At 43.6% G+C, this 18,809-nt stretch overlaps 2 protein-coding genes across 3 annotated transcripts in view; both read left to right on the top strand.

The window, feature by feature from the left end:
* Positions 1–5,464, top strand: part of abl1 (c-abl oncogene 1, non-receptor tyrosine kinase) — a 48,015-nt gene extending 42,551 nt beyond the window's left edge. For both annotated transcript variants that reach the window (XM_079523597.1, XM_079523598.1), the window contains exons 8-11: positions 62–214; positions 871–960; positions 1,338–1,466; positions 1,768–5,464. In XM_079523597.1, coding sequence (XP_079379723.1) covers positions 62–214; positions 871–960; positions 1,338–1,466; positions 1,768–3,422 — 2,027 coding nt within the window. In that variant the 3' untranslated portion in view covers positions 3,423–5,464. The remainder of the gene's footprint in view (positions 1–61; positions 215–870; positions 961–1,337; positions 1,467–1,767) is intronic.
* A 3,544-nt stretch (positions 5,465–9,008) lies between these two features.
* The window catches only part of rgs3a (regulator of G protein signaling 3a), a 227,543-nt gene continuing 217,742 nt past the window's right edge, over positions 9,009–18,809 (top strand). The window contains exons 1-3 of the mRNA XM_079524842.1: positions 9,009–9,055; positions 9,511–9,576; positions 12,016–12,180. Of these exons, the coding sequence (XP_079380968.1) occupies positions 12,093–12,180 (88 nt within the window). The 5' untranslated portion in view covers positions 9,009–9,055; positions 9,511–9,576; positions 12,016–12,092. The remainder of the gene's footprint in view (positions 9,056–9,510; positions 9,577–12,015; positions 12,181–18,809) is intronic.

Genomic DNA, 18,809 nt, shown 5'->3' with positions numbered 1-18,809 from the left:
CATTCATTATTGTGCGAACTTGTGAACTAAACCACTAATAAAACCTTTGTGACATCTCCAGCATTTGGCGTGCTGCTTTGGGAGATTGCTACCTACGGCATGTCTCCTTACCCTGGCATCGACCTGTCCCAAGTCTATGAACTGCTGGAGAAAGACTACCGTATGGACCGGCCAGAGGGCTGCCCTGAGAAGGTCTATGAACTCATGAGGGCCTGTGAGTTGAAACAAATCATAAATCATCTCTATACTCCAGTGGTTATCAACCTTTTTCATGTCAAGGCCCATTATTTATTCGGCATTTGAGCCACCATTTGATGACATTTAGACTTGCTGACCCAAAACTAAAGAATTTTGTTATCGTTGAATATGGTTTCATTTTACACTCTCAAAAGTTAAATAATTAATAAGGGTCCATTACAAACTCTCCATCACTTAGCTGGGGACCACCTGGAACCCCCTCAAGGACCACAGGTAGTCCGGACCACTGCTGTGGGTTGATAAAATAACATGCTGTAGGAGAGAACTCTAGTGATAGTTCAGAGGGGAAAGTTTCTATTTTCAGTCTCTATCTGCTACTGCTAACCCATAGCAAGGAAAACATAAAGGCTAACAAAATAAAATAAAAATGTCAATCAGACAAAAAGAAGACTTGCATTAGATCTTATATAATGTAATTTAATGTATTATATGAATCTACTGTAAACATGCTGTAAGCGTAAAATGGTGTCTTGTCCATGTGTGTGTTGGGCACTTAGTGTGCAGGACACGAAAATAAAATAAACCATCAAATCGATCAATATATACTTGTCAATGTCAGCTGGAGGATTGATGTACAGACTGATGGGGTGTTTTGGTGTTCATTCATACCAGGTTGGAAGTGGAACCCTGTAGAGCGTCCGTCTTTTGCCGAGACCCATCAGGCCTTCGAGACGATGTTTCAAGAGTCCAGTATCTGTGATGGTCAGTACTTGCTTTCATACGTGTATGGAGTCTATATTGTAGTTCCAGCACTCCGATATGATAAACATTTTCCATATAATACAAGTGTTCATTATGACATTGTTTTTGAGTGGTGCAGCCACTCCATTGCCCAGCAATGTGTGATCATGGCTGGGTCCGAGCACGGAAATAGCTTTTTTTCACCACCAAGTGTCACTGTTGTGACACACACACACACACACACACACAGGCCAGGGAGGAGAGCTAGTACAGCACAAGTACAGTACACCACTTAGTTCAGACGGGTCTGATTTGCTTTTTTTACTTGGCCCCATTCGCACGTTCCATGTTGTCAGAAAGAAGCAATGTTTCACTTTTGCCGTTATGTCTGTATGCAGAGGTGGAGAAAGAGCTTGGGAAGAAAGGGAAGAAGTTGACACTGGGACCTATCCAGCAGGCTCCACAGCTTCCCACCAAGACCAGACCTGTACGACGGAACATGGACAACCGAGACGGAGACAGTCCTGGTGAGACTTGCATACATACACCAGAGTAGACCTGTTTTCTGTGTTTACACCCTTGGTTCAGGGTTGTAGTGTTAACACGCCCCGTCTATCCGTGTCTGTCACAGCGATAACTGACAGTACTAATCCGATTAAGATAAAACTTGCGCTATTCATTTCTTTCCCCCAAAAATGGTCATGGTCAAAATGCAAAGTCAAACCTTTGACCTACAGTATGCTTATACATTTAGTTTGTTGAAATTGTTTTACTCTTTCCGGTCACTGACTCATTGATTGTTCCCTGTATTTTCCGTGCACCCCTAAGACCCCGTGGAGCCAGAGGGGGCCATATCATCACCCATGCTACCCAGGAAAGAGCGGCCGCTTCTCGACAGCAGCCCGAGTGAAGATGACCGCTTATTACCTAAAGGCCAGGATAAGGACAAGACCCGAGGCAGCAGCTTCCTCAACCTTATTAAGAAGAAGAAGAAGAACGCCCCGGCCCCACCCAAGCGCAGCTCCTCCTTCAGAGAGATGGATGGCACCCTGGAGAGGCGGGGGGGCTTAACCCCAGAGCACAGAGACATGGATGGCTTCAACAATGGCGCATCGGTAGCATTAAATGACTCTTTAAACTCTCTGAAGTTCCTTGGAGCAAATAACAATGGGGCAGGGGGCATCGCCAACGGGGCACCCAACTTTCCAGGTCCACTTTTTCCCAGGAAAAAAGGAGCCCCTGCGGTGCCCGGTCAGGGGGTTAAGACGGCTACCACTCCGCCCAGTGAGGAGGAGCTGGTGTCCAACTCCAAGCGCTTCCTGCGGTCCTCATCTGCCTCTAGCATGCCTCCTGGCTCACAGGGCACTGAGTGGAAGTCTGTCACCCTTCCCAGAGACCTTGGTCAGCGGCATTTTGACTCGGGCACCTTTGGGGGCAAGCCGGCGCTCCCGCGTAAACGGGCCAGTGAGCAGAAAGGGGAGAACGCCCCTAGACTGGGGACCCTCACGCCCCCACCACGTCTGCCCAAGAAGACAGAGGATGCACCAGATGAAGTGTTTAAAGACACTGAGCCCAGTCCGGGTTCCAGTCCCCAAGGCTTAACGCCCAAGCTGGTCAGGAGACTAGGTGGCCAAATGCTGGACAACTCCAAGACCTGTGCCCTACATGCTGAGCTCCTTAAGCCCAACGTATTCCCTGCTCTGGGTGCAGCCGCCGATGAGTGCAGGGCTCGCCGAAACAAACACACCACCACTGACTCCTCGTCCACAAGGGAGCGAGGAAGGTTCCATAAGCCCAAGCCAGCGCCACCTCCACCCCCACCCTCGAATGCCAAATCTGGAAAAAACTCCCGGAGCCCCACTCATGAGTTGCCCTCTCCCTCAGACACCAAAGCCAAGGTCCTTCCCACTGAACCTCACCACCCGACAGTTCCCTGTGACCAAGCCTCCAAGAAGCTGTCTCTGGGCTCCAAACCTCAACCATTAAAGACCTCCGCCTCCTCCACCTCGGTATCCACCTTCCCCTCCAGCCAGAGCATGGGGGGATTCTCCTCACTCTCTTCAGCGGGCGACCAGACCTCTCCCACAGCCTTCATCCCCCTCATGAATACCAGACGCTCCCTCCGCAAAACAGCACCCCGCCAGCCGGCCGAACGCACGCCCAACTCGGCCGTGACGCGGGAGATGGTGCTGGAGGGCACGGAGCTGCTTCGCACCGCCATCGGCCGCAACTCTGAGCAGACGGGTAGCCACAGTGCTGTACTGGAGGCTGGCAAGAACCTATCGAAATACTGCATCAGCTACGTGGAGTCCATTCAGCAAATGAGGAACAAGTTTGCCTTCCGTGAAGCCATCAACAAGCTTGAGTGCAGCCTGCGTGAGTTGCAGATCTGCCCCAATGCCACTGGGGGTGCCAGCGCCCAGCAGGACTTCAGCAAACTGCTTTGCTCTGTCAAAGAGATCAGCGACATCGTTCAGAGGTAGCACCACAGACCCCCTCGACCTTATAAGAGAGGAAACTTGAACTGATAGATAACTGTATGCTACTATCCATCTCTCTGGGTGACTGCATGAACCATGGTTGTTATGATAATGTGGTGGTCCATGCTGATCGCTGGAGAGGAGATGGTAGAGCATGGTAGTGTTACAGCAAAGTGTTGTACATTTACACTTTGTGGTACACTTCAAAACGCTAAAGCCTGTGGTTACCGTGCGTGAAATCAAAGGAATATTTCTCTAGACGTTTTCAAACTGAGTTGAATATTGAAAAATGTTAACTATGAATGGACATGATGTCTAGTGGCCTTACTGAGAGGCCTGGGGGCCAATACTGCATCAACATGACTTTTTGCCAATCATTTTTTTTAAATGACCATGTCTTATGTTTTTTTAGTTGTTTATCCTCTATGATGACACTACTAGTTAAAACACTTTCACATTCATTTCTACTGTCAGTGTGTTACATTTGGCATTGTTGCCATTGACAATGTGCAAAAACAACGCTAAACCTCGCTATGTTTGAGGATGCCTTTAGCTCTAACATTAAAATATCTAATCTCATACTTTGCATTTCAACCTGTAAGATTTAGGGAGCTTCTGGAATCGCACAGTGTATATAGCCTAATGTCACTAGCCACATCACCTTTGCCCGTAGCTTGTACTATGTATTTCTTGTCAATGCATCGTGACTCCTCTGCAGTTTGTGTGATATATACAGTATGAATGGTGGAAACGTGTGCATGTGTGTCAGTATTTAGTCTGAATGAATGCGTATTGCAGTATTTGCAATTATGTGCCATAAAGGAATGATGGATGCAAGCCTACTAGACGGATTGAACACTTTTTACTTCTCAGCACATGTTGGCAATAAATAATAGTGCCTTAAACACTATCGGTAGTACTACGTTTTATAAAAGAAACGTTGCCACCTTAACCACTCTAAAGCCTTACTATATACTTCTGGTATCACACTAAAATGGCCGATCTACAGGCTCACAACGCGTCACGAAATGTTATGAGATTGTAGATCTACCATTTTCTTAACTTTTTTTGTTTTTGTTTTGAAAAGTGTTCACCACCTATATGACATGCCCTAAATGGGGATGCCAGGTTGAAAGTGGTTAAGAAGTGCAACAATGTGGTAGCTTTGCTAATCTGTCTCTCTGTTGGACTGAATCATCTGATCTGTAAACCAAACACCACTGTCTCCAGTCTACACTGGAGGGGGAACCACAGGGTGCAGTGTCAGGGACTCTATGGATCTGAATGTTGTTTTTCTGCTGTCCTGAGAGTGAGTGCTTTCCTGTTTTTAATGACTTTTATTCAACAGTACAGTACGCACCAGTCACAAAAGCCATCAGTAGCATCTTTGCCTAATCTCTCGCTCCCTTCCTCCCTCTCTCTTCTGTCAAGAGAAATCGGACTGAATATAGTGTTTCCCCTACCACTGAACAGGCATCTGAGGGAGCTTTTAATTTGTGTTGCTCTCAATTGGGATTTTGGTGTCATGGTTCAAATGCTGTTTCAGAGGTCTTTTACACCCCAGCTATAAAAAAGAGATCATTAAAAAACAACCTTGGGGAAACACTGGACTGAAATATAAGTGTGGATGATACCCGTCACTTGCTCTACAAGATTTTTAACCAAGCTGACCATTATAAACTGTAAAAAAATAAATACCAAAAACAATTCCACTGTATATGTTCCTTGTACACATTTCTGTAGCTCTTGTGGGAACGATCTATTTGACAGTATTTGTGCTGTACTCCATGTGCCCTGTCTGACTGCGATGCCTAGGGACACAAGTTGACCACAAGCTGCCTTGATTTCAACATAACATGGTACTGTCAATGTTGGCTCGTTCTTAGTCATTTTAATCTCTTCCTCCTTAACAATCATGCCACTACTTTTTTTTTCTTTTCTATTTTTGTAAATAGATCATTTATTTTTGTCTTTGTTCCTCACTCTAGCCTTGGTGCAATTTTTGTTGCAATAAAATACAAAGCAATTGTGCTACTTGAAATATATTTATCAGCTGTGTGTGTGTGTGTGTGTGTAATATATACGATTTTTATTATCTCGAACAGTGGCTTCCATGATAGCATGGTAACTTTTCAGGAATAGAAAGCCTGCCGTTTCGCAGTCCCGCCCCTCCTGAGGACCAGAAGTAAATTCCTGAAAAGTGGTGAACTCGTCCTAACTGTTACATTGTGAGTTGTGACGGTGTATAGGGCCTTTCTCTGCCCCACCCCTCATCCCATTTGTTTATATTGTGTTTAAGATCCAAGATGGCTGCCGCACCAGGAGGGGGTAGAGCGGAGGTGAGCGGGCGGGATCGACATATGACCTTAAGGCTCATACATAGTCTGGATTTTCGGTGGTGAGGTGACCACAAGGGGCCAGTGAGGCTTCAACGTTGAAGAACTGGGCCCTAGTGGTAAGAGGAGGGACTGCAGGTGGACCCGTTGAAGTATGATTGGGAAACCACCAAATTTTGGTGGTCAAATGCGGAAGTGCAACCGAGCGCTCAATGTTAAAGCCCAGCTGCACGTTTCCTGGTCATGAATCCACGGGTCCGCCTGCAGTCCCTCCTCTTACCACTAGGGCCCAGTGCTTCAACGTTGAAGAGCCTCACTGGGGCCTTGCCTCCACCCACCCCACCCCCTCCTGGTGCTGGGGCCATCTTGGATCCTTAACACAAACAAATGAGAGAGGGGTGGGGCCAAGAAAGGCCCTATGGTGACATTACGCCTGTGGCTGCTTGATGGGTTGGTTACCTTGCTAGCTTATTGTGTTCTACACTAGACAGGATGATGACATGACAGTCCGAGGAAGGTACAGGTTAAAGTCTGCTAAGAGGATAAAACCAGAAAAAGCACTAAGGATTATTGTTATCCCTATCCCTAAACTTATTTGCAATTTTTGTACTATTTTGAAACACCTTTTAAAATAGCCAATAAATGAGAAAAAGCTCTGATGAAGGCTGCATAGCCAAAACGCGTAAGCGTTGCTTTTTGGTGTGTGCCAATAAAGAAATGGAAATGTGAGTACTTTGTCCACCGCTTGTTTAATTTTTGGATGTGATTCCTTTTTGGAAGATTATAGTAAGAGAGTGGCGACACTGACTCCTATTGTAACAATGGAATGCGGAAGTGCTCATTCTATGATCTCAATGGGATAGTTCCAGCCACAGGAGCAATGTGTGGAACTATAGCCCATAGAGATCATAGATAGATCATAGATAGATCTTGAAGACCTTAACAGGAGCCCTTGTACAGGGTTTCTTTGACTATGCATGCACCTCCTGGTACCACAGCACCTCAAAGACCCTTAAAACCAGGCTCCAGACTTCCCAAAACAAACTGGTCAGGCTCCTACTTGATCTAGCCCCCCGAACCCACCTCACCCCTGCCCACTTCGACAGGCTGGAATGGCTTAGGGTCGACGACAGAGTACAGCATCTTGCAATGGGTCTGGTCCACAAGATTCGATACACCACCAAGATACCCATGTACCTGTCTAGATACTTCCTTAATGTTAACGAAGTCCACACCCACAACACCAGAGGGAGTGCAACGAACCATGTACAACCCAGATTCGGCACAAACAAGGGACTAAATTCTTTTCGCTCCTATGCCACCAAAATGTGGAACACCCTACCAACTGTCATTAAGACATGCGAATCCCTTGACTCCTTCAAAACCGCTCTCAAAGGGCACCTACGGATGGCTGCAATTCGAAACTGGCCCCCGTAAAATCTGAATCCCCCCCACCGCCCCCCCTTTTTTCCCCTCACTGTATATATTTATTTTCCCTTTTTACCTCCTTTATGATGAATTCCTGTTCTGTCTATAGAAGTGTCTATTTGTACGTCTCTAAATGTTTTGATGATTTGAACATGGTGGACCCTATTGGAAACAAGTGTAATGCTTAATTGGGTCGTCCACTCACAGTTAACAGCCTTTGTATTGAGTTTGTGCTTGAAATGTACTGTAATTCTGCAAACTGTTAATAAATTCTTCAATCAATCAATCAAAGCGTGTGTCGCTACTCTACACTCTGGTAGGCACTAGGCAGACACTCACTTCCTCATGGTTCAGATCCTCACCAAACTTTCTACCTGTAACCTGTTGCCTCTCCTACACCGAAACCTTAAGAACCAACGTAAGTTGCAAACCTTTGAGATTTGATCCTAACCTGAATATTGGATCATCTAGCCACTGTTTGTTCTCCCCTACAGCGGGGCTGCGGGGGTGAACAAGCACATCGAAAAGACAACGTGCCACCTTATTAGGGACTCCATTAATGATCGAGATGTTGAATACTTGAAGCGATTCACACCTTTTTAGCTCTGTGGGCAGGTGCCATGAAGTCCTGCTGGAAAAGGAAGATCAACATACGGAAGCACACAGTGTAATAGATGGTTGTGTTGAGACTGGATTTGACGATAAAACACTGAGGTTTCAACATAGCCTTCTACCAGGAGATTTTAGAGTACGTTGTGCTTCACAATGTTTACAAGCTTTATGGAAATGCAGAACCATGTATTGTTGCATGTATTACTACATGGATGTGGTCACTAGTCAGATTTGGTTGTGAAGTCAATCCATATCTATAGTCTCTGGCCTATTTATTTTGTTCAGTAATATAACAGGGAGACCTGTCTCTCCAGCTCTTTAGAAAATGCATTTTCAGGTTGGGATACTATAGTATCCAATCAGCAGAGAACCCCTTACAGTAAACATGATAAACAATTGAAGATGGAAGCATGCAGCAGAGAACATTGAAACTGGATTGGAACTCAAATGGAAGCTGATAAGTACAGATTGGATGACATTGGTGACACCTGGAAATGTCTCTTCAGTAACACTTCACTTGAGATGGCAAATTCATACACACACACTAATTCAAGCTTTATTAATGTCAGACTGTGATATCCAACACCTCCATCTGCTGGTCATATTGCGACTAGCAAACAGTTGACTGTCCACAAACCATATTTGTGTGCGTGTGTGTGTGTGTGTACATTGGTTATTTGAAAGGTGACAACTGATAACCTCTCCACCACCGTTTTTTAAAAAAACGCACATATTTTTCCAGTGTATACGGCAAGCATTGTTGACATATTTGGAAGAGATTTGGTCTGGTTCCAAAAATGAACCAGTATATGATGTGTAAAATCCATATTTACATTGGAATGAAATGAGCCTGGCTGGAAAGTGTCTAAGTGGGAGAGGGCGGGGCTTAGGTGAATTACACATTCAGTCACTAAAGCCTGAACTGCTACGTGTGTCATTGGAATCCTCAGCACCATCCTCAAATATTTGCTTTATTTGCAAAGAGCAGGCTGAATATAGGTGCCTGGAATGCAGTATCACAATAGTTTTCTGTGAAACCTGTGTCAAGGCGACACACAGGAATTCCTTGCATCTACCTGAGAGATGGAATGTTAATACTTCATAATATATAGAAATTATTTTCTAGATATGTATTTTATGTCAGAGTGATCATTTTAAACCTAATGAAACTTATTTTTGTTTGGTTGGTTACAGGCCCTGAGACAATATAAGACCAAGATCGAATATAGAGTACCCGGGGATAACGACTACTTGTAAGTAGTGTGTGCAGTTGTGTGTGCAGTCAGTCAGTCACCATCAGAAGTTACTTCTGATTCACTACTGACCCTATTGTAACTGTGTTAATTTTGTCGTCTAACTGCATGTCATTTGGATTAATAAATGCAATATTTATTTTGTTCACTGCTCAATAAGTTAACATGCTGTACCGAGCCCTAGTGGGGGAATCTATCGCGCAATTTTGCAAGCACTATTGCAGACGCCAGAGTTTCTATGATGATTGCACAATATGTACAAAGGTTAGATCTAGTTCATTGAGCTATAAGTTGGCATATTCAGGCAGCATAACAAATGATGTGTAAATTGTAAATGAGTGGTCGATGTCAATACTGTACAAAATGAACATCACCATCTCATATGATGTTTTTTTTAACAGAACGATACATCAGAACCAGATACTGAATCATTGTTGATGTTTACATTTCAGACTGACGGAGAGATAACTGTCTTCGTTGATGGCAACTTTGGACTTGTGAGAAAACAAAGCTCTGCAAGAAGTGCAGGTACCAGCTGAGCAGATTACGAGTTGACACACCCACTTCGGATGTCGTCAATGCATTGAAAAGGACAAAATCACGTTGAATCAGACCATTGATTGGTCTCAGTAGGTATCCGAAGCGGGTGGCTGTACCAGGTACCCTCTGACATTGAGGTCGACTGAAAACGAACACTGTCACCCTCGCTGTCAGGAAACTGCCACGCATAGTGGGCTTGTATTTTCGGTGCGCAACCAAATGCACCCAATGCAGTAACCATGACTTGCTAGCTGGGATATTACTATCAGAATATAGAGCTAACACATTAACTAAAACATCTCTTACATGCGTTTAGTTTTTGGAGTGCTGCTATTTCCACTTCCACTGCATTTCTTTCATATTTATCTGATTTGCAGTTAATACACTATTATATTAAGATCTCGACCGGTCGAGTCGAGATATTCCGTTCTGTGGCCATTCCAGGGCTCCGTAGTATTGGCTTAGTCTGCTTGCCAAGCAAATGAGTAAATGCCTTTTATTCTGCTTGGAGCAAAGAAAGCATTTGCTTTCTTTTTGATATTGCCCAGTAGGTTGTGCTGTTCTGTTATTTTATGTTTCCCATTAAGAAGTTGTGAATAAAGGCCATACCATTACTATAGCAGTTTTACTAGTAGTGTAGTGTGCACAACAAATGCTCGGCATAAGCACACACGCACGCACCGCACACAACACTCAAGTTTCTGAAACTCATTTGTCAACTCACCATTTCCACTTTTATGAAATGCATTTAATTATGTATGAAATGAAAGCCTGGTGACGTGAGGTTAGTATGAAATTAGTTGACCCTCAAAGTCAAAAGACGACTAGTAGTTACTTTTAGTCCATACTAAAAGTAACTACTAGTTGTTGTACATTTACTGTACACCACCTTCAGGTGGCCGAGTTGTCTCACACAAACTGCTTTTCTTTTCCGTCCCTCTCCACTAGGAACTTAACGTTATAATTTACAATTTAGCAGATGCTCTTAATCCAGAGTGATTTACAGTAAGCAAGAACAAAAACATGGTAATACATCAAATACATAAAAATAGTCGTCATGAATCATTATGTAAGCTAAGAACTTAACAGTGGAATATCTATATAATCAAACTATGCATATATACACTATAGAGTGCCTTGTCTACTTAAAATGCTATCTAGGTTATGATGAGAGAGAAGTGGGGGACTTATGGAGATTGCCATTCAAAGCTTTTTCTTTTCCTATAGAGAATTGTATCACGCTCATGCATTTCTATTGTGTGTGTGAATGCATTTTTGCATCTATTCCTACACACAGGGTTGCCATCCTGTCCTAGTATTATCTCAGATCAGTTTTCCCTTCGGGAAGTTGAGTAGAAGTTTGAGAGAACTCCTTTGTTTTGCCTTCACTGATACTGATAAGCAGCAGATGAATCAGCGGCTTTCATGGAGATTCAGAGCTATGGGGAAAAGCTAAACAAAGGAAACTAACAAAAGATAACTGATATTTGTCTGAATGTGAGTGTGTGCATGCTTTTTGTTGTCGTAAAATGCTCTGTGTCATCAATGTCTTTACGTTGTACGCCGGTATGCTGTTTGCACGTCAATCCCTAGTTAAGCCTCTTTTTCCACTAAAGCTTTTCATCTCCATTACATAAAGCTTGATTTGGGGACCTTCTGGGAGGTAATCAGGAGTATATCAAAAGTTCATCTCTCGGTTACTGGTGCACAAGGCTACACGACAAAATATAATTTTTTTGCATTTGTTTGACTGCATAATGTTTCTCCCAGAGTGTGTGCTATGCCCTGTCACACGATAATCTGGGTGCAGCCTAAACACTAATTTAAGGTAGGCCTACTATACTGCATAACCATACATATATTGTCCATTCACCGTACATGCACGTAGACCACTTTCCCCATTTGCTTATGGCTTATTTTATTACATTTCATGTTTATACGTTGCTGTCGGGAGGAAACCACCCAACTCCTCCATTTTGGAGGATTTTTATTTTTATTCATACATCAGTGCGATTGAACACCCTTTACGTCTGTGTGTTAAAAAAACATTTTCTGGGAGCAGAAAATGTTGTGCGGACTCTTATTTATTGAACTATCACTGTTTTTTATCTGGAACCCAGCCTAATAGTTTGTCTCTTTTTGGCTGTTTTTCAGCCTCCCTTTGCCAATATATAAATTCACAAAACCAACTTTGATGAGGCAGTATTGCTTATTTTTCAAAATATAAGGTTTTGTTCATTTTTTTTTTCATTTAATGAAAAATGAACATTTTGGAGTTAGGTGGTTTCTTCTAGTATACATTCTCTCAAGTTGTCGTGAGTGTTTTGACACTATTCTCTCAATGTCTCTGTCTCTCTCTGTCCACACACACACACACACACACACACACACACACACACACACACACACACACACACACACACACAGAGAGAGACAAGCATCAAGTTTCTCTTTGCCTGTAGCTCTACTGATACTGTCGCAAGCTTTAGCAGGCTTCTTCCAGGATGGCCTGTCTGAAAGTCAATAAAATTCACCTGGGGAAGCCATCAGCCAACTCCCCTGACGCCGCCTCCTTCCTCCTCCAAACTCACGGTGAGAACTATCCACTATTTTGCCAGTTTGGCAGGTATTGACATTTGAGTGTCAGTATGTGACACAGGGGACCAGCCTGTAATCTGTTGGTGGATGCACTTCAGTGAGCTCACGCTGCAGCTCAAGCTACATTGCATCCGCAAGACATACCGTAGAGCTTGTAGGTCTGCTATTTTCAGCATGCAATGCCGTCGTGCGATGGAGCATAAATTTGTCTTCGGGGTAGCCTAGGAACCGACTAGTTTCTTTACTGTGCATAAACGGGGTGCTCTCAATCTGTCTGCCTGTCTTTATCTGTCTTTCTATATCTAAACTCGTATCTATCTGCCTGTCTGTCTTTCTGTCTGTCTGTACTAATTTATACTGTACTGTACTATTACGAGCTGCTGCTGTGTGATGCTTGCTACCGGCCATGCTTTATCTCTCTAAACTGCCTATCTCTAAAACTACTGTGTGAAATAGGCTGGCAGCCTGGCTTCATCGCCTCCCAGTGTACCTGACCATGACATCGATATTTGCAGTGTTGAGTGGGCTCAGATGTAGCAACAAGTCATTTAGACTGGTAATGAGGGTGTCCCTCCTCATCTAATGACACCCTGAATAATTGATGGTGTAACAGGCAGATGAGAGGGGGTGCATCTGCTCTGCAAAAGACTATGGCTTATCATCTGTAATATGCATGAGACATTACATGGTTTTAAAAGGTGGGCTTTGGGATGTGGTGCATGTCATTTTTGTGTGCTTGTATGTGGACCTGGACATCTACAAACACAGAATCCAATGAATTTGATCAATACATTTTCATACTAAGGATGCACTATATCAGAAGTAGATTAACTATACTACGTAAGGAGGGCCAAGTAGGACTCGCCCCCAGTAGTAGTAGGGAGGTCAGGTTAAAGAGCGTCGCAGTCCCACCCCCTGCAAGGGCACCGGAAGAGAATTCACCATTAATTTTCCCATGGTTTCCCGACGGTTCAAAACGTATTCATTTAAAGACCTGTAAGCCTCGGACAAAGCCAACAGCCACGTTGACAAATCATGACACACAACACTTTTGGGGCCGAACAGATAATTAGAAAGATTAAAAAATGGCAGGGTACAACACTTTTTTTGTTTTTCTTCTTTCTAATTATTTGTTCGGCCCCGAAAAAAAATGTTTATTGTCATGATTTGTCAACTCGGCTGTTTGCTTTGTCCGAGGCTTTAAAGGTCTTTAAATAATTAGAAAGATTATTTCCTGGTGCCCTCGTCGTTCTGAAAGGGAGTGGGACTGCGACGCTCTATATGTGGGACATAACAGTGGGACAGCTATAATTTGTAACAGGGAAAACTATAATTTGTAACGAAGCCTGTTTGCTGGCATTTGAAAATGAAACTAATTGAAGTGAAAATGAAAATCTGTCTTGAGAGATTAGGTCATGACAAAAGGCCATCAATAACCGTTCGATGTGCCTATGCTACCTACCTCAACAAAGTACCCCAATAGAAACCATGACGTATGCACATGCATTGGGACAAAAAATAATTAGGCCTACAGTATATGGTGTGAAACCTATGGCCTTTCCTCTAACACCGATGTATGCCCACACAGTCCTTGTACATTGTTTTAAGGGCTGGGTGCTGCGTTATTAATTATGGATCTCACCGCAGTTCTAGGAAAGCCCCGCTGTGATTGACCAATAGGCGAACACCCACAAAGCTGGGTTGAAAACAGTCAGTGACGTATCACGGCCACAAAGCACAGGCGTAAACGGCACTTGCACATACACGGTCTATGACATGACCGAACCGTGCACAAAGCTGTGCACAAAGAAATGGGTGTGGATTTTTGTAACACACAAGATCAACAGCAATATAGACTTTGCACATGGCGCTGTTGAGTCAAATAGTGCAGGTTAATTCATCCTGATTGAGTGATGCGAAATGTATTTGTTTCATTGTTCCTTTGCCATTTCACTTTTACTTTCTAAATGTTTTGTGAATAAAAGATCTACAAGCTCACAACCTGAATAGCCGAGGAGGAATAGCTGATGTTGCCACAGTGACCACCAAGTGACCCCAGAGGCTAATATGGTATGTGAAATCATCCATCCATCTTCAACAGCTTATCCGTAGTCGGGTCACGGGGGCAACAGCTCCACCAGAGAGCCCCAGACTTCCCTCTCCAGAGCAACATTAGTAACTTCCTCCTGGGGGATCCTGAGGCGTTCCAAGGCCAGTTAGTCTTTGTGATCCGATGTGCTTCGCCGCGTGGTCGTATGTTCCTTATTTCAAGATCTCAAAGGTGGCAAGCCTAGAGCAGACCTAACCTGAGCAACACAACAGGATCAGAGCTGTGCTTCTCTCATTTTCCCATATGTTTTTGTGTTCTTTTTGTTTGTTTTATATTCCCTCTGTTACTGTAGAATAGATACCACACACACTGTACCCTGTGCTTCATTCACGTAAAACCTCCCAAACTAGCCCGATACGTACATTCCCTCTGTCCCTACGCTGGGACTGAGGGCTACTCCCAAACAAGTATGCTCTGTCTATTTCTTTTATAACTGATTACCCAACCATTGTCGTTCCGAGGTCTCATCCTCACACTTGCTGACACATTTTATTCCTTTGGAAAGGTGGTTGCATCTTTGAAAACATTCAATGTGCTTCCTGCAATGATATGTATGGGATGGGAGCCATGCTTTCTGCATATTTCTTGTCTTTGTGTTTTGAACATCTACAGTCCTCACTGAGCTATGACGGGTTCAGTCAAATTGATTGCCATGCCCACACTGTCTCTTTCTGTCTCTTTGCTATTCTCACTATGCCTCTTCTTCAATCGTCTACCACTAAAGTATGTATGTCTAGGTATTGGATGTACAGTACTGTTTATATGTAGCGTAAGCCAATTACTATATGTTTGCATTTAATACCGAATACAACTAGCCTATTTTTAAAAGATTTGTATTCATTTGACTTGTGCAATGGGACATTCTGTTGAATGAGTTATTTTGGTACATTTTTATATCAATACTTTTGTACTTTTACTTTTTTACTCTGAATTCAGACTTTCACTGGTAACAGAGTATTTCTACATTGCCAGTATTGTTACTTGACCACCTGGATGGTTTCAGGGCCAGGGGCCCATAATCAAATCAACCTTTAATTTTATAGCACATTTTACACAACGGAAATTGACCAAAGTGCTTCACAGTAGGAAGTAAACATGGTAAAAATTACATCAAGAAAAGAAGAATGCGTAACCATTCAAATCAGACAACATTAAAGGCCAGAGAGAGGGTGAGTTTTAAGAAGGCACTTAAAAGAGACACATGGGATCCATTTGGTGAAAATGGCAAAATGGTGTTGTCATAGATTTCCTGCTAAAAGATTTGATGTCGAGGGGAAATGAAGGGGGCCAAGTACAGACCTTGCCCTCGGGGAACGTGCCAATGAATAATGTCTTACCATGTTCAGCCTACCAAGTGTAGCCTGCCTAGCTTAATTGTTCAAAAGTCAGATTCACTGCTTCATTTATTTGGTTGCCGTTGCTGCATTACAGTTAAGAGTCCACTAGATGGTGGAGTGTTTATACCATATATGCTGCCCCAAACATGTCTTTAATGCACTGCTCTTTAATGCAAGTCTGAAGCAAGCAATATCATCCTCTCTCTCTCTCTCTCTCTCTCTCTGTCGGCCTCTCTCTACTCTCTGTCAAATCTGACAAAGTGTTAGATATGTTAGACAGCATCTAACATAGTTCCCACTGGGAGATTCCACTTGATATTATCATTGTCAGATGACTAAGTCGGGGAAACTTTGAAATCTGGGGCTATACACAAATTGGCTGAGTTGTGATCTAAGTGTGGCACCGCTAAAAACACCCTGACACTAAAAAGTACATTTATAAATTAAACAATAAAATATAAGTGATAAAAAGTAGGCTAATAAAGTGCAGGGTGTTTTAAGCGGTGCCACATTTTGACGTAGTCGGCAAGGACAACCTTTTAAAAGCCAAAAGCTTTTAACATATATATTTTTTTAAATATGATGATGCCTGTATCCCCAGGTGCCCCTTGGCTGCCTAAATTTAAAGGCAAGAGCAAATGCAAAGGTTGCTGGGGTCCCACAAATTAACTGATGGAAAAAAGTAGCCATTGTGTTGGAGGGCACTAGCAGGGGAAGCAAAACGACAAGTCAGTGTTGTTGATGCCACAGAGCGTTCAAGGTGAACAAATAAAAATATTACCTAGAGTCTGAGAGTCTCTGGGTATAAAACCCCAATCTCAGGTAGGAGAAAGTGTCTACCTTTATTTTAAAGCTAACCACCCTGCACTTTATTACTTTTTATTACTTAGCCTATATTTTATTGTTTAATTTATAAGTATACTTTTTTGGTGTCTGGGTGTTTTTAGCGGTGCCACATAGGGCTCTCTTTTCGTCACTGCCGTTACCCGCAAGTCAGCCACTGGCCAAAAAGTATAGGAGCTTGCTCTGTCCCTAAATGGTATTTTGGTCCAGCGTCACCCGCTATCCATTATGCCGACACCGGTATTTGCGCCTAGAGGTGTGGTCATGGGCGTGTTGGCACGCTTTCCCCTAAATGGCTATTTTGGTCCCACACATTTGGGAAGGCGCATAGTGGAGTTTAAAAGCACCTGTAAGCCGTAATGCCAAATTAGTTTGCTATAGAGTGGCACGTGCCTGCAATGGAGATGTCCGCAGAGTAAGGCTGCGTCATCTCTCCTTATTCTCCTACGCATCTCTTTGTAATTTTCCTATAATCAGCAGAACTTGAAAGACGAGTGTTCTTGGTTCTGCACGTGGGGAAAAAAATACACAAGTGAGACTTCAAGGCAGCAACGTTTCACTCTTCCACGGGCTATGAGCATGGACCGTAAGGCTATATGTAGCAAGATAGCACTGGGCGTAACGGATAAGGGATCTCTTAAAGGCAATGGCATGTGGCACGGTGATTGGTTAATTATTGTACCAAAGTAGCCACTTTAGTAGGGGAACGCCCCTTCCCCAATGCTAAATCCCCAAATAGTGGCGTTAGAAAGCTTGGACGAAAATAGAGCTGATTGTCCCTTATAGTTAATAGAACTGTGGTTTGGTGGCGTAATGAGTGTCTCTCACGCTATCTCTGTCTCTGTAAAGTAGTAACACCACTGTCAGAGCATGCATGTTCCACTGCCTACTGCAATTGGCTTGTTCCGGTCTATAGCTGCCATTATTGCCATTATTGGTCTGTGAAAATAAATGTGTCAAATTTGATATTTGACCTAAAATTTGAGAATTGACACACACACACACACACACACGCAGAATGCATTACTGACCAATACATTAATTATGTCTTAACTCTTACAGTTAGTAAGTAGCCTACTCCTCTCCACTTACTGCAGGTCTTGCTCCGGCTCGTAAGATTTTCACACTGGTGCAAATTATTTCCAGACTACCTTCAACTATTTTTAATTTAAATCAAAATCAAAATCTAGTGGGTAGTAGCGACGAGCCAGTAAAACAAGTCCTCTTCCTCCAGCTGTCCCAATCCTCCATGCAGGAGTGCAGCTCTTCTGCGGTTGTGAGGCCACTGTCCCTGTTGAGCTGGTCAGTCGTCTCGTCCCTCTTGAGGCAGGGCCCTGCTTGCTCAGCCTCCCACTACAGATTAGTTTGACAGGTGGCATGCTCGGGGTGTCGGGTATTGTGGTGGATACACCAAGGGCCATGCACGGCCATCTGGTGACTTCTCAATCTCGGCCATGGCAGTCTACGTATCTGAGCAGTAGTGAAGGATTGACTGCAGTCGTTGAGAGAAACCATGAACCTTTGAGTCCTCATCCACACTTTGATGCTGACTACACCAGTCTCCTCCTGAGGCCCTCAGTGGAGTTTATGTAAGCTCCAATATATTTGAACTTGGTCAGGGTTATGAGCAGCGTGCTGTGTGTGCTGTGTCTCTGGGTGTGGACAGTCGTAACTGCTAAGGGGGGTGGTGTATATGCAGCTTGGTTTTCCCCACGTTGAAAAGCAGTCCTATCGTCACACTCCTTCACTGACATTGAAAATAAGTAAATAACCCATTAAGACGTGAGGCCGATTCTAGCCTTCTAAATCAGTAGCTTTCAAACTTTTTTGCAATTCAAAAACATTTTTCAAACAAACATTTTTGAAAGATTTTTCGAAAATGTCCCTGTTTGGGACCAGGGCGAAGCCTATAGCTTTTCATCTCTCCCGGCGATGGCTTATTCCTCATTCGAGCATGATGGCGAAGAGGGTGAGCATCTTACTATTGTCGGGTGTGATGACCGTGTCCATTGTCCAGGTTGCGTGCGTAGGATGTAGCCACTGTTTTCACAACCTTCTCCAGTATATCCCATACCATATACGCCATATACTAAGTATGTCCAGCATCTTTCCATTGTGGACGGAGTCAAAGGCCTGTATGTACACTGACTGCACATGGAGCAGATGCAAAGTAGCCTGTGTGTCAGCAAAACTCATAGTACCAACTAGGCCGATCAGCATCATATTTCTTTGCACACTGACAGCAGGGCAAGCCAATCAATGACCTCCATTCTCATATTTCTCAAATCTGTCAATGACACCTATGCCATTTCTTTCAATTAGTCGTGCCGAGT

Source organism: Electrona antarctica, assembly GCF_951216825.1.
Source record: "Electrona antarctica genome assembly, chromosome: 16".
Classification (NCBI taxonomy): domain Eukaryota; kingdom Metazoa; phylum Chordata; class Actinopteri; order Myctophiformes; family Myctophidae; genus Electrona; species Electrona antarctica.
This window is presented reverse-complemented; position numbering and strand designations above follow the sequence as displayed.